Genomic DNA, 25,592 nt, shown 5'->3' on the forward strand with positions numbered 1-25,592 from the left:
TAACCCCGCCCATAGCTCTGCATTAGGACAGCAATTGCGCACGCGCAAAGGCAATCACCGACAGGGAAAGGCGGAGCGCAGAGGCGCGGGGCGGGGAGAGGGAAGCCCAACCCTCCCATTCGCCGTGGTTTTAACTCCTTGCTGACGCTCTGCCGAACTTCCTTTACTTCCCCTCTGACCTCGGAAAAAGGGGGTGGAGCCTTAAGGGGCGGAAGTCGCGGTGTATTGTGGGTTCGCCTAGAGCAGTGGAGTTCATCCTTGAATGAAAGTGACGTGCAGCCGCTGACGTTACCCGGTAGAAGCGGGCGGCATACGGGTTCCGGCCAGGATTCGGGTGCCTTGAACCTTCGGTGCGAATCTGACAGCGAGGAGACGGCGGCTGAGGCACAGGGGGCGTTGGCGAAGGGGCGCGGCTTTGAGCGGCTCCACGACATGGCACACAACAAGATACCACCGCGGTGGCTGAACTGTCCGCGGCGCGGCCAGCCAGTGGCAGGTAACCTGGGAGCGGGTGTTCGAATCCCCACTCCCCGAAAGCCAGGGGTGGGCTTACTGAAGAGCACAGCTTTTGGAAGTGGTTCTGTGCCCGTTAGCGGTATTTCAAGACCGAGGAGTGCTCGATCGAGTGAAGCTTAGTGGATGAGAGACAACGCGGACGGGAGATGGTCCGTGGATGGGGGACACTTGTCACTCTTCCTGTAAGGCTAAGTATTGCGAACGGGTAGGTAAACAGGAGGCCCCTGTAGCAATAACTGAGGACCCAGGAATACAGAGGGCAGTACTTTAAAGCTTAGTCAGATGTTTGAGAAGGTTTAGGGGTTCAACCTAACCCTCGGAAGGAGAGGAGGCAAAGGAGAGACGAACGTGGGTCTTAAGATGAAGGGAAAGCCAAGAAGGAGAGAGGCGACTAGCAGTGCAATGGGTCCACATCAAGACTGGGAATCGGAAAGTTTTTTTTTTTTTTTTTTTTTTAATGACTGTTGTTGTGGACTTTTTATCTTTAAAGAGTTTAGCATGCAAACTTCAGAGTGTACAGTTTGATAGGTTTTGGCTACACACATACACACCCCTTGTCCTATCACCTTGCTAAACCAGAACTCCTGAGATAGAGTTCACTGAAATAAAAGGGTTTATTAAGCCATATAGATGCTAGTCCAAAACAAACAAAAAAACTACAGCCTCTGAACAAGGCTCCGCAATTCCCAGGAGCAATACTAGTGAGCAGCTGGAACGATGTCGGTGTAACTTAGGAACCAAGAGGCGTTTTTATAATAAAAAATGAGGAAGGAATACATGAATTATTCAAATGGAATTTATATTGGCTGTAGGTAAGCCCGACTTGATAATGAAAGCAGGGCTAAGTTTTAGGTTAGGAGGACGGTCTTCCATCAGGAGTCTTCCTTGCTTTTGGATTAGTTAAGGTAAATAATTTAAAAATTATTTTGTTAACAGTTTCAACAACTTGAGGTTTGGGTCAAGATTTCAACGGTACATTTAGAAAGGTAGAACAGTTTTTGTTATTGTGTTTTGGGCTTCAGTGGTTAACTGATTAATTTCCTTAATCTCTTTCTCCATCTTCTTTTTTTTTTGGTACTGGGAATCAAACTCAGGGGTGCTTAACCACTGAGCCACATCCCCAGCTCTTTATATATATATATATATATATATTTTTTTTTTTTTAATTTAGAGACAGGGTCTCACTGAGTTACTAGTGTCTTGCTAAGTTGCTGAGGCTGGCTTTGAACTTGCCATCCTCCTAGCTCTGCCTCCTGAATTGCTGGAATTACAGGCATGCAGCTTCTTTCTCTGTCTTCAGGCCCTTATAATTAAATTTAGGACCTCTGGAATTTTTCTCTTATCATCCCTCTAAGTATCTTACTGCCCATTTTTAATTTCTTTCTTCTCATTGATCTGCTTTTTGTTACTATAGATTAGTTTGAATTTTCTAGAATTTTAAAATAAATAGTAACACATGTATTTGTTTTGGAGGTGTGTTTGCCATTTTTTCCCCCCTCTTCAGTACTAGGGATTGAATCTAGGGCTTCACACAAACTAGGCAAAGGGTGTACTGCTGAGCTACATCCCCAGCCTTTTTATTTTTTGAGACATTTTGGCTATTTGCCCACGCTGGTCTTGAATTTTTTTTTTAAATATTTTTTTAGTTGTAGACAGACATAATACCTTTATTTTATTTATTTGTTTTTATGTGGTGCTGAGGATCTAATCCAGTGCCTCAGAGATGCTAGGCAAATGCTCTACCATCTGAGCTACAACCTCAGCTCTGTTCTTCAATTTATGGTCCTCCTGCCTCAATATCCTGAGTAACTGGGATTATAGGCGTGTGCTGTTGTGCCAAGCTGTCTGGCTTCTTTTAGTCCACATAATTATTTTGAGACTCATCTAGATTTTTGCATGTGGTAGTTCATTCCTCTTTATTGCCAAGTAGTATTCCCATTGTTATAAGTACACCATAATGTGTTTATCCATTCATCTGTTGACAGTCATTTTGGTTGTTGCCAGTTTTTGTTACTATACATAAATCTTGATATGAATATTTGTGTACAATTCTTTATATGGATATGTGCTTTCATTTGTGTAAATCTCTAAGGAATGATTGGATTATAAAGTATGTGTATGTTTGTTTTAAAGAAACTGCCAACCTCTTTTCCAAAGTGGTGACTATTTTTTAAAATATATATTTTTTAAATTTATTTTTTATTCTAATTTGTTATACATGACAGCAAAGTGGGACTTTTTATAGTCCACTGTCAGTGTATGAGAATGGCATTTGTTCTACATCCTCTGCAACGCTTGTTATGGTTAGTCTTTGATTTCAGCCATTGTAGTAGATGTGTAGTAATATTGTAGTTCAGTATTGTCTTTTCATTTATTTCTTGGTCATTCATGTATTTTTTGTAAAGTGTCTGAAAATGTTTTGCTAAGTTGTTAGAGCCTCATAATTTGCTTAGGGCCTTGCTAAATTGCTGAGGCTGGCTTTGAACTTGCTATTCTCCTGCCTTATCCTCCCCAGCCACCGGGATTAGAGGTGTACATCACTATGCTCCGCTCTTCTTTGCTGATTTTTAAATCGAGTTTGTCTTATTGGGGCGTTAAAATTCCTTATATTATAAATACAAGTCCTTTGTTGAATACATGCTTTTGCAAATATTTTTTCCAGTCTGTGGTTTGCCTTTTCATTCTTTTAATTGTTTCATTTGAAGAGTAAAAGTTCATATTTTAACTAACTTGCTTTTTCTAGAAGGTAGTTTTAAAACAAAAATTAAAGGATTTTATAGTAAGCCAAGAATACTTCCTAATTCTGTAGTTATTTACAGTATGTTTGTCTAATTACTTATATATTATTTTTTGCAGTGCTGGGGATTGTACTAGAGCCCTGCACATGCAAGGCAAATACTCTATCACTGAGCTACATTCCCAGCCCCATCTAATTATTTAAAATTATTCAAAGAGGATATTCTATAGTTACTTTTTGCTCAAACTTTCTTTCAGTTTGTTAGCTTTCCTTCACATTTTATATGAAATCCTCAGTAAAGATAAACAATGGACAAAAGTGATATTGAAAGAGAATATAAACAAGTCAATGTGAGAATCTTTAAGAAACATGAAATGATTTTTTTATGTTCTAACCATTCTTACATGCATTTTCTTTCTTTTTTTTTTTAAAGAGAGAGAGAGAGAGAGAGAGAATTTTTTTTAATATTTATTTTTTTAGTTTTCGGCAGACACAACATCTTTGTTTGTATGTGGTGCTGAGGATCGAACCCGGGCCGCACACATGCCACATCCCCAGCCCCTTACGTGCATTTTCAATTGTGATGAAAACAGTTCTGCTTGATAAACATTGTATTTTCTGAAAGCAAATTGATCACTTTGTCAACCTTTACATTTTTCTTGATAGACCCACTTTCCAGTTATTTTCACCTTATTTCTTGCAGTCTCTAACAGTACATAATCCTTCCTTTCTAAGTGTATTTTTAGTATGGAATTATGAAAAAAACTTTAACCTGAGATCTGGCTTTCTCAGCTTGTGCAAGTTTCCTGGATCCCTTATTTACAGTTATCTGCTGCACTCTCCTTATAAGGAGGCCATTGAGGACAAAAGATAGTGTACAAATAGCAGTCGTTCCTTACTCTAGCATACCAATGGTTCTACTTTATAGGAATGTAAATGTCTCTATGTGGAGGGAAAGTGAAGGGAGTGAGGAAAGAGGATTCTGGTTAGACTGTGGGCTATCTTGGACTGAATGCGAAAGCTAAATTAGGCATTATTATGGAAAAGTAAGTACACTTAAGTGAATTGGAGGTGAGGAAGGTAGGGGTATGTGTATTTTTTTTTTTTTTTTTTGTGGTGGTGCTGGGGATCTAACCCAGGGCCTTGTGCATGTGAGGCAAGCACTCTACCAACTGATCTATATCCCCAATCTTGTGTATTCATTTTCAAAAAAACAATTTGACTGTGAAAAGAATTAGAAATGAAGTTGGAGGATGATAAAAGAGAGTTTAGGGCTTATTTAATTGCTGATGTGAATGAACCAACAAATGTCCAAGATGCTGAAAATGTTTTGGGTGAGGGGAGAAAGGAAAAGCTGATTAATGGTCCTTGAATAGCAAGATGGAAGAGAATCTACAGCAGAAGGGAGGGGAATGGTTTTTAATTGGAAGAGGAAAAGGATGGGGTCATATACAGACATGTTTCTAGATTAACTGCAAAGCTGAAGTAAAATTCTGCCTGATAGTAGAGAGCCATTGTTGAATAGCAGTTATGTGAATGGATTTTAGATCCAAATCTTGGTTTTAGTCACTGTTTTGTTATACTAAAAGCAGGCATTGTGATGTCTCACCTGATTTCCTTAGCTCTTGTAAAGGTTTTGGTGCATTAATCTGTTCAGCTTTGGAGAACATCACTAGAGGATCTTACTCAGCACATCTTGCTCTATCTGTGAATCATTGTTCTACCACTTATTAATAGTGTGACACCTGGCAGTTTAAATTGTCTTTTTGGCCTTATTTCTCTTTTCTAAAATGGGGCTAATATTTGTACTTACTGTTAGAAGTAAATAAATTATGTAAAAATGTATTAAACAGCATTAACATGTGGCAAACATTACATAAAGTCTTTTTTACTGTGGCTTCTGTTTCTTTTTAGTGAGGTATATAGTTGTTGCTTTAAAAGAAGTAGGGAAGTATTCATGATGGCCTAAAAGAAAATAAAAAACAACAACAACCTAGGAATAAATCTAACCAAGGAGATGAAAGATCTCTGTGTTGAGGTACTGAAGAAAGAAATTAAAGAAAAAATTAGAAGATGGAAAGATCTACCATGTTCATGGATAGGCAGAATTAATGTTGTTAAAGTGGCCATACTGCCAAAAGCAAAACATAGATTTAATGCAATCCCTGTCAAACTACCAATGATGTTCTTCATGAAATTAGCAAAAAAGCAACCCTAAAATTCATATGGAATAATAAAAGATCCAGAATAGACGGAGCAATTCTAAGCTATAAAAGTGATACTGGGAGCATCAAAATATCTGACTTCAAATTATACTACAGAACTTTAGTAGCAGAAACTACATGGTACTAGCATAAAAACACACACATAGACCAATGAAACAAAATAGATGGCAGTGAGGGTAGATGTGATGCTTGACAAAGGCACCAAAAACATTTTGGAGAAAAGATAAATGGTGTTGGGAAATCTGATTAGCTACATACAGAAGAATGAAACTGGATCAATATCTTTCACCATGCACAAAAGTCAACTCAAAATGGGTCAAAGACTTATTAATTAGACCAGAAACTTGGCAACTGCTAGAGGAAAATGAAGGGTAAACACTCTAGCATATTATAGATGCAGGCAACAACTTTCTCAGTAAGACCCCTAAAGTTCAGGAAACAATACCAAGGATTCACAAATGGGATGGCATCATTAAAAAATTCTGCACAGCAAAGGAAACAATTGAAAATGTGAAGGGAGAATCTACAGAATGTGAGGAAATCTTTGCTAGCTACGCTTCTGACAGGATTAATATACAAACTATATAATGGAATTCTAAAAACTTACCCAAAACCCAAATAACTCAATAAATGGGTGAATCACTAGACAGACTCTTAAAAGAGAAAATATGCCAGGTGTGGTGGGGCATGCCTGTAATCCCAGCAGTTTAAGAGGCTGAGGCATAAGAATCGAAGTTCTAAGCCTGCTTCAGCAACTTAATGAGACCCTGTCTCAAAATTAAAAAAAAAAGAGAGAGACTCTGTTTCAGTAGTTAAGTGCCACTGGGTTCACTCACTGGTACAAACAGAAACAAAACAACAACAACAACAACAACAAAAAACCCCTAAAATATGGCCAACAAATATGAAAAATGTTGAACATTATTATTAGTTAGGGAAATGCAAGTCAAAACTGCACAGAGATTTCATCTCTAGTTAGAATGGAAAAGCCATCAAGAATATAAATGATAATAAATGCTGGAGAGTATGTGGTGGGAAAAAAGTACACTTTTACATTCTTGGTGGGATTATAAATTAGTAGAGCCACTATGGAAATCAGTTTGGAGGTCTTCAATCCTAGGACTACAAATGCCTCAGCATGTTTTCCAATCCCCCCAGAAGAACTTAGAGGACTAAACAGAGAGGTTTTGTTTTATTTTTTTTTTGGGTACCAGGAATTGGACTCAGGGGCACTTAACCACTGAGCTACATCCCTAGCCCTTTTTGTTATATTGAGACAGGATCTCACTAAATTTCTTAGGGCCTCTCTAAGTTGTTGAAGCAGGCCTGGAATTTGGCAATCCTTTTGCCTCAGCCTTCCTAGCTACTGGGATTACAAGCATGGGCTTCCATGCCCAGCAATGGAGAGGTTTTGAACATTTTATTTCTTATTCCTTGGTTGTGGAGGGTCATGCTGTACCATTGCCTGCAAGTAGGGGAAATATATAGGATAGGTTGCATTCCCATTACATAGGTGGATTTCTTCAGATGTTGTGGCCACACCTTTATTTTATAACCAGGATCTCTCTCTTCAGATCCTCTCTTACCCATTGGTGATAAGGGAGGTGGCCCCTCTTCATTTCCCTCCTTACCCCATTCTTGGAGTTCTTATTTTACTGCATGCTTTCCTAGACACAGATTAGTGTTTAACCTAGCAGGATGTTCCTCAAAAGACTAGAAATAGAACCACCATGTGACCTAGCTATACCACTCTTATTTATGCTAAAAATTAAAGTTGTCATACTGTAATGACATATGCATACCCATATTTATACTATCACAATCACAATAACTAAATTGTAGAACCAGCCTAGATGTCCATCAATGGATAAAGAAAATGTGTTTTATATATATACATAAAATGGAGTTTTATTCAGCCATAAAGAAGAATGAAACTATATCATTTTCAGGAAAATGGATCTAACTTGAAAGCGTTATGTTAAGTGAAATCAGCCAAACTCAGAAAGTCAAGGTTCGCGGGTTTTCTCTCATATATTGACCAAATTATATTTTTATGTGTGTGTACAAATATTTAACAACAAATTCTACTATTATATATTAATATATTGTACCAGTAAAACTATTGAAAAAAAAAAGAGGTGGAGAAGCTTGCTATATTATTAAGGAGGAAAAGGTATGATACAGTTATTTAACCTTGAAGTTAGTATGTGGTGGGATTGCATTTTGGATTGGTTATTATGATTTATAGTATCACTCATCATTTGTGCTGAGATTTCTCTAGAAAGTCTCAGCTGTGAGGTGTAGGCCCACAAAAGTCAGTGATTGAGTTCATTGACTGAGTCATGGGGGCAGAGCAAGGGAACTGAAAATATCAGGTATGGACTCATACATGGGATAAGAAGGAAAATGAAGTCTAAAGGAGCTGGTGGAAATAGCATTAAACCTGTGAAGCAATAGTGAAAAGGAAATAAGGTCTAAGTGGATGGATTTTTTTTTTACATATTATTTATTAGTCTATCATTAATGGCATATCTGCTCCTAATCAAATTTAAATGATATGAGGGCAGGCAATTTTCTGTTTTTCTTTTCACTAATGTATTTTACACACCTGGAACAAATCCTGTTACATAGAGGGTACTTATTGACTGTTTGTTAATGCCTGTAATCCCAGCAGCTTGGGAGGCTGAGGCAGGAGAATTGCAAGTTCAAAGCCAGATTCAGCAATGGCAAGGTGCTAAGCAACTCAGTGAGACACTGTCTATAAATAAAATACAAAATAGGGATGGGCATGTGGCTCAGTGGTTGAATGCCCAAATTCAATCTCCCCCCCCAAAACAAAACAAAACCAAAAAACCAAAGCAAAACAAAAAAACAAAGGATATAATTGTCTAGGTGAGATTAAAGTGGAGTTGATGAGAAATGGTCACATTCTTGAAGGTAGATCTGACAGATTTGCTGATGGATGGATGGGGGTATGAGAGCACAGGAGTAGAGGGTAACGCCGGAAGTTTTGTCTTGTTATTAAAAGAATGATTGTACTATTGCTGAGATGGGGAAGACATGAGAAAGAATAGATTTTAGAAATTGAGTATTGAGAAATTATATTTGGATATCAAATCTGAGATGTTTGCTAAACTGACTAAATTCAGATGGGTAGTTTGATATCTGAGCCTAGAGTCAAGGGAGAGGTTTTGAGTGGAGATATAAATTTGTAATTCATCAGCACATTGATGACTTTTAAATCCATGAGACTAAGGCTGGGGGGATATAGTTCAGTTTAGAGCATTTGCCTATCATGCAAGAGGCCCTAGGTTCAATCCTCAGGGCTGCCAAAACAAACAACAAACAAACATACAAGCTAACAAACAAAACAACTCAAAAACCTCATGAGACTGGGTTAAACACCAAAGAATAGAAAGGTCAAGGACTAAGCCTGAGACAGAAAACATAGAGGGGTTAGGGGTGGATATTGGACACGGTGGCACGAACTTGTAATCCCAGCAATTTGGGAGTCTGAGGTAGGAGGATCACAAGTTCCAGGCTAACTTCAGCAACTTAGCAAGGCCTTCAGCAATTTAGTGAGACCCTTGTCTCAGAATAAAAAAATAAAAAGGGATGTTGCTCAGTGGAAGAGCACCCCCAGTACCACAACAAACAAAAAAAGAAACCAGAGGGAGATATCAAGAAGATAAGGAGGAGCCAATAGAAGAGGCTGAGAAGGCAGGGCCATAGAGGTAGAAGGAAAATGAGGAAGACATATTCCCCTGGAATCTGAAGAAAGTGATTCAAGAACTCTTTCTTTAATCAAAAACTGATCAGTTGTTTTATATTGCTTAGAGCTTAAGTAGAGTGAGAACTGAAACTTGACCTTTGAATTTAGCAATGTAAAGGTTTTTAAATTTTTGTAGAAAAGAAAATTAAAAAAAATCTTTTCATGAAATTTAGGTTTAAAGCTTCTGAATAGATGTTAAGATTTCACTTAGATATTATTTTTTTTTCTTGATGGACCTTGATTTATATAATTTATTTATATGTGGTGCCGAGAATTGATCCCAGTGCACATGCTAGGTGAGTGTTCTACCACTGAGCCACAACCTCAGCCCCTCACTTAGATATTATTTTTGGGTATTCTTTTTATTTTATTTTTTAAAAAATATTTTTATTAGTTGTAGATGGACACAATGCCTTTATTTTATTTATTTTTTATGTGGTGTTGAGAATCGAACCCAGTGCCTCACACAAGCTAGGCAAGTGCTCTACCACTGAGCCACAACCTCCGCCTCTGGGTATTCTTTTTATTGAATTTTTGTTTGAAAATATAAGTCAGTTAAATAGAAAATATATATATATACACACACACACGCACACACATACACATACACACACACACACATAGGATTATACAAAGTGACTTCTATGCTTGTGCTATGATAATGAATAAAATAAAGGTCAATCTTTTTGCTGAGGTTATACTCACTAGTTCTTTGGAGAGTAATATTTGTTACCAATCTCTTACCACAATAGCATATCCTAGCATGATCTTTATCCTGAGATATAGGATAAAGTCCATAAGATAATGAAACTTTTAGCCTCATATTAAGAGTCATGTGGTCAGGGAATTTAAAGAATTGATTTAATTTACTTCATCTTCAAATTTTCTAGTCTCATGTCTATTAAGAGTGGGTTTCCCCTCCTCCCCACTTCAGTGCTAGAGATCAAACCCAGGACTTCATGCATGCTAGGCAAGAACTCTACCACTTAAGCAACATCCTGTCTTTGTAATGATGGTGGTTTAGCACGGAAGAGTATGGAAATTCGATTCACTGGTGATTTTTCTTTTGCTCTTACATAACACTCAATTTCTAGAATTATTTTTTTTTCTCAAAAATTCAAGGCAGCACTTTTTTAAAAGTATCATTTAGATTGAGAGTATTCATGAATAATTGGATTTACAGATTACTTTTCCATTTACCATGGTTTAAGAAGATGATTTGAGAATTCCTAATTATAGGGGTTTAGTATGAAACATTATCATTAACGAAAGTTTTTACCCATCTTAATGTTGTTTAGGAAGATTTTTACCTCTGAAGACAATGCTGGGACCAAGATATGATAGTCAAGTTGCTGAAGAAAATCGATTCCATCCCAGTATGCTCTCAAATTATCTAAAGAGCCTAAAGGTAAGAAGCAAAACTTATTTTGCTACTGATTTAATATATTTTATCTCTTTTTTGTTCTTTAGGTGGCTTTTTAAAAGCAAACGTTTTATTTTGAGGTGATCAATAGAGGAAGTTGCAAAAATTATGTATAGAAGTTCTGTGACTCCTCTTCCAGTTTCTCCTAATGGTGACATATAATGGTAGTATAATATCAAAAACAGGAAATTGACATTGGTACAGTATTATTTCCTGATTTCATTTAGTTTTTATATACATTCATATGTTTGTATGTGTACATGTGTATTATTCTATGAAATTTGATTCTCTATGTAAATTCTTGGTGATGGTTACAGAACTATTCCATCTCCACAGAGGAACTCCTTCATGTTTCCTTTTTATAAAAGAGAAAAGTATCCTTTTATAGTCACATCCTCTTCCTACCCCTATCCAGGTATATTGGCAGCTGCTAATCCATTCTCCATCTCTGTAGTTTTGTCACTTTGGGAATATTCTATAAATATTGTATAAAGGTATGTATGTGACCTTTTTTTCACTAGGAATAATCCTCTTAAGTTCTGTCCAAGTTGTTGCACGTATTAACAAAAAGTTTGTTCCTTTTCATTGTTGTAGTATTAAATTGTATGGATATATCACAGTTTAACTGTCCTCCTGAAGAACATTTGGATTGTTCTCAGTTGGGGGGATTGTGAATAAAGCTGCTATTGAGGTTTTTGTGTGAACCTAAGTATTCATTTTTCTGGGATAAATGCCTAAAAGTATGATTGCTGGGTCATAGGATAAATGCATGTTTAGTTTTTTTTTCTTTCTTTCTTTTTTTTAAATTTTTAGTTGTAGTCAGACACAACACCTTTATTTATTTTTATGTAGTGCTGATGATCGAACTCAGGGCCTCGCATGTGCTAGGCGAGGGCTCTATTGCTGAGCCACAACCCCAGCCCTGCATATTTAGTTTTACAAAACAGTACTAAACTGTTTTCCAGAGTGACTGTACCATTTAATGTGTACATCAGGTAGTTTTTTTTTGGGGGGGGGGTACTGGGGATTAAACTCAGGGGCACTCAACCACTGAGCCACCTCCCCAACCCCATTTTGTATTTTATTTAGAGACAGGGTTACATTGAGTTGCTTAATACTTTGTTGCTGAGGCTGGCTTTGAACTCGAGATCCTCCTGTCTCAGCTTCCTGAGCTGTTGGGATTACAGGCATGTGCCATCTCACCCAGCATAGCTTTTGTTTTTTTAGAGTAAATGAAACTTTTTGTTTTTTCACATTATTCTGTCATAATACCAGTTGCATTAGTTTCTCAGGGCTGCCATGACAAATTACCACAAACTAGGCAGCTTAAAGCAAAAGGTATTTAGTTTATCATAATTCTGGAAGCTAGAAGTTTGAAATTGAGGTGTTAGCAAGGTTGATTCCTTCTGGAGGGTTGGAGGGAGAATTTTTTCCATGCCTCTTCTAGCTCTGGCAGTTATCTGCAGTCCTTTGTTTTCCTTGGCTTGTACCTCTATCATTTTAGTGTCTGTCTCTATGATCATATAAGCTCACCTATATGTCTCTGTGTTCCAATTTCCCACAAATGTATATTTTCCATAGATATGTTTTTAGTTGTAGATGAACACAATGCCTTTATTTTATTTATTTATTTTTAAGTGGTGCTGAGGCTAGAACCCAGTGTCTCACATGTTGCTAGGCAACTGTCTACCACTGAGCTTCAGCCCCAGTCCAGATTTCCCCCGCTTTTTTTTTTTTTATAAGGTATTTGATTAGAGCTTACCCTATGATATCATCTTAACTTGGTAACTGCCAGTTGGTAACTGCCAACACCCAGTTACCCCATTTCCAAGTGGGTCTTTCTCATGTACTAGGATTATGACTTTGACCACATCTTTTTAAGGAACATGATTCAACCCTTAGCATCAGTCTTTGTTACTATTATATTTTATACTCCTGATAATCTTATTGCTGTATGCTATATTAGTACACTGAATGAATATTACTGTCTAGTATGTGCAATGCCCATATGGGATAGAAAAGTAGCCACTTAGATTTTTGAAAACCTGTTATTCATCCCTTTCCTCAGGGTAAATTTGACTCATTTGTTTATATTTTTAATTTTTGCTTACTTATATAGTTTCATTTTAATTTTCATTATTAGTAATCATATTATAAATCTTACCTAACATTTTATGTAGTGTTAATATTTTTAATATTTTCTAGGTAGTGTGCTAGGGCCTTGGGCTTATAAACAGGTAACCTGGGTTTGCTGTTTAAAAGCTTTGTAAGCAAGTTACATGATCTCTTCATACTTCAGTTTCTGCATCTTTTAAAAAAATTGATACATGTAAAGTATGTAGAACAGTAATTGGCATAGAGTAAGAACTTCATTTAAATCTTGTAACAACTCTCTGATGTAGACATTTCCTTATGAATTGGTATTATCTATTATGAAAATATGTGTATGTAATATGTGCATATATACACATAAACCATTCAAACATATTCACATAAACCATTATTTGCACAAACTTATCACACACTTATTGATACATATCCATAAATCAGAGGTTTTGTGGGAGTTAAGGTATGTTAACAGTTTGTTTAGTTGGCTAAAATATTCCTGTGTAGTTAAACAGTTCACATTTTCCTGCCTGATTACCACATTTGTTTTTACTTTGAACCTGGTAACTGACAACTTGAGTTCTAAACCTAGCTCACTGAGAAGCTGTATTATGGTATGTAAATCTTTAAGTCTAGCAATATATAGTCTCTGAAGAAAGTAGTAGAGTTAACTATGGCTATGGTGGTACATGCCTGTAGTTTCCCTATGATGGAGTCCGAGGCAGGAGGATCACTTAAGCCCAGGAGTTCAAAACCAAAAACAAAACAAAAAACTCAACAACATCAACATCAACAACAACAACAACAACAACAACAAAAATAGTTCATTATTAGAGCTGAGAGTATGCATTTTAGAAGTGTGCCTTTTTGTCTATTTTGTTATGTGTGGAATTTAAATGATTTTGCCATTTTTTTTCTCCTGTAACAATGGAGTCTAATCATTATGTAGACTAGTCTTTATTAGGCAAGTCCAATAATTGTTTCTTAATAAAAGCAGAATAAACAAAGAGAAAAGATAATTTAATAAGTAAAGGTTATTTCTCTTGCCATTTTTTTTTTTCTAGAGTGTATGTCTAACAGAATTTAGTGGAAGAGATGTGAATTAACTGTTCTTTTATTTGGGCTCAGTTCAGGCATGCATTTCTTAGATTGTCTTGCTAGGCTGGTTGTGATTATAGTTAAGAAATTTTCATACCACATGATCCTTGAACACAAGTCAGCTATTTCAGATAGTGCTCAGCAGAAGAATTTATGAATTTTGTTCCAACCCAGAAATAAAAATTTGCTGTAACAAATTTGTTGAGAGGTGAGATTAAATCTCCAATGAGATGCACAAATAAGGCTGTGTGTACTGTTATTGGTTACTTAAGGGATTTACAAGGGAATTTTAACTATATATACTTTATTACTATATACAGTTGTTTTAGAATTTAACTGCCTAAGATGTGATTCTACTCTGATTTTTAAACAGATAATACGTTCACTTGTTTCAAAATCCAAGTTTAAAAAGTTGAGATTATGAAATCTCCCCTCTTTTGCTCTGTCTAGTCTCTCACTACAACTTCCATAGGTCCTAAATTTTTAATGTATTCTTTCCTTATGCATATTTAAGCAACAGGAATAGAGATTATTATTTTTTCCCCTTTAGACTCAAAGTAGCATTCCGTATGTGTTGTTCTGAATCTTGCTTTTTTTGTTTTTGTTATAGGGACTTGCTGTGTTTCCTAGGTTAGTCTTGAATTGTGAGCTCAAGTGACCCTTGTCCTCAACCTTTTTAGTAGCTGGGACTAAAGTTGTATGCAACATGCCTGAGTTTTAAACTTAATATATTTGGAAGATCTGCATATATTAATATACAACAAACATCCTTTTAAAAATAGTGTTATATTATTCCTCTAAAGTATGTACCATAATTTAATTAGTCCCTTGCTGATTTATTTTCATGAATGGTTCCTTGATGGAGTGTGTTTGTGCTGGCATTTTAAGAGATTTATTGGCACTGGGTCTTTTTTACTAGTTTTGTGTGTCTTTATTGCCTTTTCTACCTTCTCTCCTTCTGCTTCACTATAGTCTTCCTGGTCTTCTCCATATTCCTTGATTTTTGTGTAAATGAGAGACAGTTCTATCATTTTGGGTGAGCTTTTATAGGAAATGTATTTTTTTAAAATATGTTTTTTAGTTGTAGATGGACACAATATCTTTATTTATTTGTTTATTTTTATATGGTGCTGGGGATCGAACCCAGTGCCTCACGCGTGCTAGGGAAGTGCTCTACCACTGAGCTACAACCCCAGCCCAGGAAATGTATTTTTGTTGGTATTTGCTAAACTCTGCCTCTCCTGGGTCTACTTATTTTTTCCTCCTTCTCATAAAGCTTCTGCAGTGCTCTTAATTTTTTTTTGGCAGATCTTAGACATTGTCTTGAATGTGTAGATTTTATATGCCTTTTATATTCACTGAAAATGAGGCTTGGGTTTTATTTATTTATTTTTTGTTCTTTTTTTAAACCATTGCTTTTTTTTTTTTTTTAATGATATCCAGGAAGGGAGGAGGGAAATTGTTTTCTTATATTTGCCTGAAAGTCTCTTTTTATTTAACCTTGCATCTTTTTGAAGAGTATAACTTTAGGATTTATAGTGTATTTTCAGAAAATAGATAGAAAGGTTATTAATAGGGGAATGCACAAGCCATAAATATGGTATAAATTACTTGTCTAATATTTTATGTATGGGATATAGTATGGTATATTCAATAGATAGGAACAGAATGATTGGTGATGGTTTCTTGGAATGCTGGGATGACGTGTGCCTGGAGCTAGATCTGTGGCATATTTCAGACGGATGCTTTTCCTGCTCCAGTCTCTTGTCTAATAAATCACAGGTGCACAGATAGATGCAGAAAACTATGCCAGTCTTTTGTTTTCTTTTTTTTTGTACCAGGGATTGAACTCAGGTGCACTCGACCACTGAGCCACATCCCCAGCTCTATTTTGTATTCTATTTAGAGACAAGGTCTCACTGAGTTGCTTAGCACCTCACTTTTTCCTGAGTTTGGCTTTGAACTCACAATCCTTCTGTCTCAGGCTCCCAAGCTGCTGGGATTACAGGTATATGCCACCACACCTGGCACCAGTGTTTTCTTTTTTGGGTAAGCTATTGTGGTGTTCAAAGTGGAGTCTGTTTAGCTTATGTTCCTCTTCTTTCATTAGTTTAGGGGTTAATTTATCTCATTGAGTGCCTGCTAAGTTCTGTCTTGAAAAACACTTAGCCAAGTAGTACTATCAGTGTAAATTGTTCAGTGGCAGAGTAAACAAAAAGTCTCCCTCAATGTGGATGGATGAACTGTAGTACTGCCATTTAATCAACTTGTTTATTTATTTATTTATTTTTGGTACTGGGGATTGAACCTGGGGATGCTTAACCACAGAGCACATCCCCAGCCCTTTTTTATTTTAGTACAGGGTTGCTTTTTTTTTCAAGACAGGTTGCTTAGGGCCTTGCTAAATTGCTTAGGGCCTGGCTAGCTAACTTGTTCAGTTACTAGTAAATCTGCTTTTTTGTTTTTTAAGGTTAAAATGGGCTTGTTGGTGGACCTGACAAATACTTCAAGATTCTATGACAGAAATGACATAGAAAAAGAAGGAATCAAATATATAAAACTTCAGTGTAAAGGGTAAGTTATGTTTTAAGAGTCTTTAAATTGAAACTTTTCGTTGAAATTTGTAAATTGTTTTTTCTAAAAAAAAAAATGTTTTCCCCCTGTATTATTAGACATGGTGAATGCCCTACGACTGAGAATACTGAGACTTTCATTCGTTTGTGTGAGCGGTTTAATGAAAGAAATCCACCTGAACTTATAGGTAACATTTGGCTTTACCACCATTGAATATTTTATTTTGTATTTGCATTTCTGTTCTTTCTTTGCAAGTTGGTTGATATGGAAGTTGTTTTTTCTCTTTTAAATAACCACCAAGTAGTGTTTATTAAAGTAAGAGACTGAGTTTTATAATAAATATATTTTCACAATTTTTGTGATTTCTAAGATGAAGCCCTAAGTGTTCCCATTCAGGCATAATGTTAGAAAACCTCTATCTTAAACACTATATATATATTTTTTTGGTTTACATTTTGTACCGTTTGTATTTCTCTGAAGCTTGCTTTTTCATTCATTACATTTCTAAGAGTGATGTAATTCATCTGTAGTAGTATTCAAACATACGAATGTATTACATTATATTCATTCCCCTGTGGATGGACAGTTTCTTGGGCAGAGATTGACTTGACTGCTGTTCCATACCAGCCATAGGCTCTTGGAACACATCAATGAAGAAAATGGAAAAAAAAATTTCTGTTTTTGTGAAGTTTGAATTCTAGTGTGGGAGATCTAGATAATAAATTAGAAGATAGTACATAATTTCTAATATTTACTTAACAGTTAATTAAAATGATATTTGAGTTATTTTCAAATTTTTCATTATTATAAAAATGTTGTTAGGAGTCATCTTTCTGAATTTTCAAAGCTTTGTTTTAACTTTAATATTTTTTTTTTGCTTTTTCTGGTGTTTATATTATCATATGATTTAAATTAAGAATCTAATTTAAATTTTTCTACATTACTAATCATTTGTTTTAGCAATTTTTTGAATCATTCTTTCTTTTCCTCATAGCTAGATGACATAAATTCTCATATGTACTGTTTGAAAATTCTTTGAGTCATTTACTTTCTAATTTTTCTTTAGATATATTTGAAAATATTTTTATTGTCAAATATTTTTGATAATACTTATTGTCAAATTTTATTGTTTTTTTTTTAAATTTTAGTTGTAGATGGGCACAATACCTTTATTTTATTTATTTATTCCTATGTGGTGCTGAGGATTGACCCCAGTGCCTCATATGTGTGAGGCAAGCACTGTGCCACTGAACCACATTCCCAGCTCCTGTTTTGTTTCTTTATTTAATTTTAAGTAGCTTATATTTTTCCTCATTCGCAGAATAACTGAAAAACTGTTAGTAAGAAAGTTCAGGACATATGTGACACAAAAACTGCGCAATTTATAACCAGGGATGGGACTTGTTTTCCTAAACCAGTAGTAATGAATTTAAAGGGGGACAGTTTTTTTTTTTTGTAAGTACTGGGGATTGAACTCAGGGATGCTTTTTTGAGACAGGGTCTGGCCAGATGTCTTAGGGCCTTGCCAAGTTGCTGGTGTTGATCTAGAAGTTGTGATCCTCTTGCCTCAGCTTCCTGGATTGCTGAGAGTACAGGTATGTGCCCTCATGCCTGGCAATAAGAATTAACATCTGGAATCAGATGTCATGATTTTACAGTGATTTATAATCCTGGTTTAGGAAAATAAGTCCTCCCTTGTCATAAATTGTGCAGTTGTATTCTCAGAAGAACTGATAGGAAAAATTTTCAAGTTTAGTATTTTACAGGTTATAAAAATCATAAAACCTGCTATAGCATATACTATTATATATTATTTGTTTTATATTACTGACAGTGATTCTGTTGATAGTGGTTTGAAGTAGATTTGCTTTGATCCTGCTGAGTTCGGGAGTGCAGGGTGTATTGTCAATTATTTACTGAATAGTCTGAAGACAATAACAGAAACTGACCATAGAGTTGGTTGCTGATAACATCCTTTTAAACAAGAGATATTAAAGAGTTAAGTTTAAAGACTCTTAGGATCTGAAAGTATTGGCCTGCTTTAATAATGTGGAAACATACTTGTAACCAATAGTAGACATTGGTGGTGTGGCAAAATTCACATACATTTATTTTCAAAGCTGTCCTGGGTTTAAAAATAACCATCTCTAAAGTGGCTGGTGTATTTGTAATTCTTCCATCAGAGTTGAGAGTTAATTAAATTATCAGTTGATAATAGATGGGGTGGGTAGATTTTATAGTCTTAGTGGAAATTTAAAGTTTTTGAAACATATAAAAGCCTGAAACATTTTCTGATTTTTAGGAAGAACTTTAACTTTGCAGTCCCAAATCTGAAAACCTTGTGGTCAGGTGTTTCTAGTTATTAGTTCCCCTGGGGCAGTACACCTAATTTTTTAGTTTAAATTTTCAGACACGTAAAACTAGTGAGGATGGTGAAATGAAACCCAAGTAGCCATTATTCAGCTTTAGAAATTATCATTTGATGAATTTTTTAATCTTTTCTTCCATTTCCTTATTCATTTTTTGAATATTTTAAAGGAAATCATAGATACTATATCAGTTCACTAAAAATGTTTCAGTATGAGTCTTTGTTAAGGACTTTCAGGTTTTATGTAATCACCGTGCAATTATTATACCAGATACAATAGACATACATTTCTTAATGCCATCTGAAACCTAGTTAATTTTAGATTTCCTTGATTATCTAAAAAATGATATTTTGAAATTATTTTTATGTATTAGCTGGAATTCTTTGATGAAAACCTATTTCTTTTCAACAACTTGGTTATTTTGAAATGCAGTTTGTACTGAAAAAGCAAGTTAAGTATTTGATTCTTTATTTCTCAATTTTAAATTAATGGATTGATAATACAACCGTCTCCAGTCATGACCAATTAATTTTAATTTTGGAGTATGAATTTTGTATGATTGATGTATTTAAGTCAGTTGCAGTGAATATTTATTTGGAGATCCAGATTGCTGCCAGTGGGTGCCCTTTCATGTTTGTAGTATCTTTTTGATATCACGTTTTCAATCTTTTATGGCTTCTTTTGATTTTTTTGGTAAAAGATGTTTTCTAGACCTGGAGTAAATGATTTCTCCAAGGAAACTGTTTGCTTTTAGTGGAAAAGTAGTATTTTTTATCATAAAAATTTATCAGCCTATTGAGATAGAATGAAAGTTGTATATATTGAGACCAGATTTTATTTAAGAAGATATCACCACCAGCTCTTTACTAGTCACATCTCCCTAATTGATATTTCTGTATCCAACATATACATATATATAGCTTTACCTCATTGTTTTAGTTTTTGGCTGAGGAATTTTTCTTTCATTAATTTGATTTTAAGTGGTATATAAATTTATTTCATTTGATTAGCTTAACTAGAAGATAAAGTCAAATTTGATTAAGAAGTTTCCTTGAAGTTGTTAATAGTGAACTAGTCTTTAGTTTTAAACTATGTCTTATTTGCCACTAGGTGGACCCATTCTCATAATGAAATGAAAACTGAAAATTTTTTTAACATCAAAGATCTATTTAAGGGCTGAGGTTGTAGTTCAGTGGTAGAGTGCTCACCTCGCATGTGGAAGGCCCTGGGTTTGATCCTCAGCACCATATAAAAATAAAAGGTATTATGTACAACTACAACTAAAAAATATTAAAAAAAAGGTATATTTAAGCTTGTAGTATACTTAGTTAATGGAATTTTTTTACATCATGTGCACACATTTTTTTTCTATAGAGTTTGTTGGTTTTATAATTTCATACTTCTTACTTTTAAAACTCTAGTCCTCTGTATTTTGATGGAGAACTGAACATTAGAACTAAAACTATATTTGCATAGTAAAGAGTTATTAAATGAGAAATGAATGGTATTTTAAAAAATTATACACTTTCACATGATTTATTACTTAGTGATTCTTACATTATTAAGAATTACTTTTTCTTACATTTTCTACTCAAAATATTTAGTTAATCTTGCTAGAGTGAAAACTGGATACAAAAGCCATAGTATTTTTTTTGAAACACATCTAATGTTGAAATACTTGTGGCTTAAAAGTTGGCTTGAAAATATGAGGTATATTAACATGTTGGGTTAAGATACATGTTGAATTAAAAAAATCTGTTTATAGCTAACATCTTTGTGTGACTTTTTAATTTTTGGATACAAGGGATTTAACCCAGGGGTGTATAACCACTGAGCCACATCTCCAGCCCTTTTTATTTTTTATTTTGAGATAGCAGGATCTCTCTAAGTTGTTTAGGGCCTTGCTAATTTACTAATGTTGGCCTGGAATTTATGGTCTTCCTGCTTCACCTGGATTTATAGGCATGTGCCATCATACTTGGCTCTGTGATTATCGAGGACATTTAAAAAAATATATATGTGAACAGTATATATGTGAATGCATGACCAATGTGATTCTGCAACCTGTATACTCAGAAAAATGAGATATGATATCCCATCTGATTCAAATGTATGATATGTCAAGGTCATTATACTGTCATGTGTAACTAAAACAAATTAAAAAAAATTAAGGCAACAGAGATAATGGAATTTAATAGAATTTTATGATGATAGATATTTATTTTTAAAGGATCTTTCTGTTCAAAGATGGTTTTCATTTTTCATCTTTTCCGTTCAGAAACTTGAGTTGAATAATTCAATTTTATTGTTAACATTTGTTACTTAACTAGGTTCTTTCCTTAGCCTGTAAACACATCTAAATATCTTGTTTGGTAGCTCCTACCCAGGCCTTTCTTCCTGTTTGCAGTTCCCCATCCCTCAGCAGAGTGTCATATGTGTTGCCTCTCCCACCCCGCTCCCCACCACAGTGGTGTGTATCTACTACTGAGCCACAGTTTAGTCTCGGCCGACCCTGAAAGAATCTGTACTTGGATCCATTTATATCTGTTTACTTCATTGCAGTCTGGATTTGTTCTTCAGCACTCTTAATTAAATCTACTTTCAGTTTTAATTATTATATGACATTTAAACAGGTGAATACCCATATCTTGAAACTTCCTCTTTTCTCTGTGTGTATGACCCTGTTCTCTTTGTTTTGTTAAGGTCATGACCATTCATTCTCAGTTCTTTTTTATGGATTATCTTTTTCCTATTCTTGAAAGATTGGTTTTCCTTAGATTCCATCCTTGATTTTGCAATTTTACATATCCATTCTCAGTGGTCTTATCCATATCACACATCTCTTCTATAGTTGTTAATGATTATTCTTGAATCTACAGTTCCATCCAGAACTTTCTTGGAAGGTTTTTATCAGCTACTTGTAAGCCCATAAGAATCTTAAATTCATCATATTTGAAAGTTGAACTCATTGTCTTACTGGTAAGACTGATAAAATTCTTGTATTTCCTAACCTATTAAATGGTACCTCTGTTCAACCAGTCACTTAAGTCAAAAACCAAAGACTGGTAATGTATCTTTTCTCTCAATCTTGACAGTTATTTGCCCTTCAGCTTCCAGAGTCTTAACCTTAAATGTCTCTTCAGTCTGTCTCTCTTATGCTCCCATTTCATAAGGCTTGTCAGTCAAATCCTTATCATTTCACACATTAACTACTGGAATGGTTTCTTTGCCTTTATTGTTGTTCTCTCCATTCTGGCTTTTTGTAAAGCCTGATAATTTTTATTTCCATGCTTAAAATTCCTCAGTATTCTTCTATTATTTTTAATGATCTCTATAGTATGGTGCTCAGGTTTCTTCAGGATTTGGACCCTTTCAGTCTCTCCAGTTGCATTAGGTATTACTGTCTTATTATACCCCATGCTCTAGCCATTCTGATTTATTTATAGTTTGCCATATGTGCTTTTAAAATTTTTAAAATTTTAATCCATATGTGATTTTTGATTCATACATTTACCTTTGTGAAGATAGTTCCAATATACAAGGATATAAAGGAGTTCTGCAACTCCTTTATATCCTTATATATTGAGAGTTTTTCAGTAAAAAGATTTTTATTCAAATTACTCATGATCATTATCATTTTCTGTTTTTTTTATAGATATAGGAATTAATCATTTGGCTCTTTGTTGATAGTGGTTTTCAAATTTGCTTTTAAGTAACAAAAATCTTGTTGAAAGAAATTCTTCCTTTTTAAAAATTTTTTTGAAATCTTTCCTTAATATAGAAATGAGATGACAGTGATATTGTGTTGCTCTTTTTTTTTTTTTTTAAAGTACTGGGGATTGAACTCAGGAGCACTTGACCATTGAGCCACATCCCCAACCCTGTTTTGTATTTTATTTAGAGACAGGGTCTCACTGAGTTGTTTAGTGCCTTGCTTTTGCTAAGGCTGGCTTTGAACTTTTTGATCCCACTGCTTCAGTCTTGGAAGCTGCTGGGATTACAGGTGAGTGCCACTAAGCCTGGTTATTGCTCCTTTTTTTTTCCTTAAATATATTTTTTTAGTTGTCAATGGATCTATTTTATTTATTTATATGGGGTGCTGAGAATCGAACTCAGTGCCACAACACCAGTGCATTTTTAAATATATCAAATGTATAACTTTTTGTTTTCTTTTGTCCATAATGGGGATTTAACCCAGGGTTGCTTTGCTACTGAGCTACATTCTCAGCCCTTTCTATTTTTTAAGACAGTGTCTTATTAAGTTGCTGAGGCTAGTCTTAAATTTGTGATCTTCCTACATCAACCTTCCAAGTACCTGGGATTATAGGCATGGACCACTGTGCCTGGCCAAGTTTATTATATTTATTTTTTGGTAAGGTCAGTCACTGAGAACAATATTGATAAATACTAACATTTGGATTATGTTATTAATGCCAGTTGCAGACTAGAACCAGCATCAAGTTAAAAAAATGATGACATATTGAGATATCATTTATATATATTAAATTGCATTTAAAAAAAATGTCCAGTTTGATGAGTTGATGGATATAAGATGCTGATGAAACCACAGTCATGATTCATAGTGTTTGCATTTCATTCTTCTTTGTGTCCATTCTCTCTTCTCTCTTGGTTTAGATTAGGCAGTCATTTTCTGTTTTCTGTCATTATAAGCTAGTTCACATTTTCTAGAATTTTTTTGGAAATGAAATTATATATGTACTTGTTATCTGGCTTCTTTCACTTAGCATAGTGGTTTTGAAATCATCCTTGTTGCATTTATTAATAGTTTTCTTTTTTTGTATCTACCTAAGTATTCATTGGATGAATATATATTTTGCTGATAAGGGGCATTTGAGATGTTGGCAGTTTTTGGCCATTGTCAATAAGATTACTCTGGACATTTGCCTTTGTGTTACTGAGCACTTTATGTACAAATCTTTTCATGGACATTTTATTTTTATTCATTAAATAGGATCAGAATGTGTAGGTCACTTGTTATAGGTGTTTGTTTAACTTTTTGGTAATTGCCGAATTGTTTTCCAAAGTGATTTTGCCATTTTACATTTTCATTAACAGTGTATGAGGGTTTCAATTTCTCTGCATCTTCACAAACATTTTATGTGATTAGTCTTTTTAATTTTAGCAGTTCAAATGAATGTATGGTAAGGTCTCATTACACCTTTAATTTGCATTTTTCTGGTAGTTAATCATGTACATTTTTGTCTTGCATGTTTTTTTTCTATAAAAAGTGAATATTCAAATCTTTTGCATAGATTTAAAAAAATTATGCTGTCTTAATTAACAAGCAATAAAGAACTGTAAGAGTTCTTCTTCTTTTTTTTTTCCTTTTATGTTTTTGGGGATTGAATCCAGGGCCTTATGCATGCTGGGCAATGCATGCTAAGCAATTGCTCTACCACTGAGCTTCACCCCCAGCCCTGTAAATGTTCCTTATGTATTCTTTTCCAGTTATATGTATTGAAAATATTTCTGGGGCTGATTTCTTTTCAGGTATTTTTTAGTTGTCAGTGGACCTTTATTTTATTTATATGCGGTGCTGAGAATCTAACCCAGTGCCTCACATTTGCCAGGCAAGCGCTCTACCACTGAGCCACAACCTCAGCCCCTGGGCTGATGTTTTTATTTTCTTAATGGCATCTTTTCTTTTCCCTCCCACCCTCCCTCCTTCCCCCTTCTTTCTCTCCTTCCTTCCCTCTGTTGCTCCCTTGTTTCCTCCTTTCTTTCCTTCTTTTTTGAGTATCTCTGAATAATTTCTTTTACACTTAGAGCTGTTATAGGCTAGAAAAATATGGAATGCTTCATGAATTTGCATGTCATCCTTGCTCAGGATTCATGCTAATCTTCTCTGTATCATTTCAGGTTTAGTGTATGTGCTGCTGAAGCAAGCCCTATGGTATCTTTCAAGGAGCAAAATTTATTGTTTTGAAATAACCTAATTTATCATTACTTCATATTATTTCACACTTTAAAAAATGTTTTATTGAAGAAATCTTTTCTAAGATGGTGAAGATTTTTCTTCTGGAAGTTTAGTAATTTTAGCTAGTTTATTTCTATATTTGAGCTTGATTGCATTCTAAGATGAACTGTGTATGCAGAGAATTTTTTTTTTTTTCTTACATGTACAAAGGAGGAGTAACTTTAAAGGAGAAGAGTACAAATTTGGGTGGGAGGTAAAATTTACTCTTAAGGGAGTGTTCACTTTATTTATGGATTCCATTTGTTATTTATTTCCATAGAAATACTATTAATATACAGTGTATATAATTTGTATCTGTGAAACCAAATTCATTCTTTTATTAAAATGAGAAAAGATGAAAAGCAATAGTAAACTATTTAACTTTTCTCACTAAAATTTAAATTCTGCCTAAATAGAAAACTAAGGTTAACAAAGATCAAAGGAGAAAGTTTACTTTTTTTGGAAGACCATTAAAAAAAAAAAAGAAATATCTTAAACAATTAACCAACCAACCAAACAAAAAAGCCCAGATATTACAGGAAAAACTTTATTTTGAGATCTTCAAGGGTCATTTAACCTGGCAGCAATGTTTTCATGTTAGTAATATCCACCAAACTATTGTATAAGTAGTTAAAATAATTTTGAATATGTCCTAAAAGATGATTTCAGAAAATCAAGTTTCCTTTTCACCCTAAGTTTCTTTCTTCTAAAAATTTACTTTGAAAGACTATAAGCAAATTGGCTTCTAGAAAACTTCAGGCTAGTTTTATTTTTATTATACTATATCTTCATCAG

The 25,592-nt window shown here is 34.7% G+C and overlaps 1 protein-coding gene and 1 non-coding gene across 3 annotated transcripts in view; one reads left to right on the top strand and one right to left on the bottom strand.

Moving 5' to 3' along the window:
- Positions 1-205: 205 nt before the first annotated feature.
- Positions 206-25,592, top strand: part of Rngtt (RNA guanylyltransferase and 5'-phosphatase) — a 217,301-nt gene continuing 191,914 nt past the window's right edge. Inside the window, exons 1-4 of one of the 2 annotated variants that reach the window (XR_013425011.1) lie at positions 206-496; positions 10,549-10,658; positions 16,348-16,451; positions 16,550-16,638. Coding sequence is in view for 1 of the 2 variants with exons in the window: in XM_005324717.5 (XP_005324774.2) it covers positions 433-496; positions 10,549-10,658; positions 16,348-16,451; positions 16,550-16,638 (367 nt within the window). In the remaining variant the exon portion in view is untranslated. The remainder of the gene's footprint in view (positions 497-10,548; positions 10,659-16,347; positions 16,452-16,549; positions 16,639-25,592) is intronic. The other variant, XM_005324717.5, reaches the window with a different exon arrangement.
- Positions 24,624-24,726, bottom strand: LOC120889416 (U6 spliceosomal RNA). The gene has a single exon (XR_005733310.1). It is a non-coding gene; the product is annotated as a U6 spliceosomal RNA (small nuclear RNA).

The sequence above is a fragment of the Ictidomys tridecemlineatus genome, chromosome 8, assembly GCF_052094955.1.
Source record: "Ictidomys tridecemlineatus isolate mIctTri1 chromosome 8, mIctTri1.hap1, whole genome shotgun sequence".
NCBI classification, from domain to species: Eukaryota; Metazoa; Chordata; class Mammalia; order Rodentia; family Sciuridae; genus Ictidomys; species Ictidomys tridecemlineatus.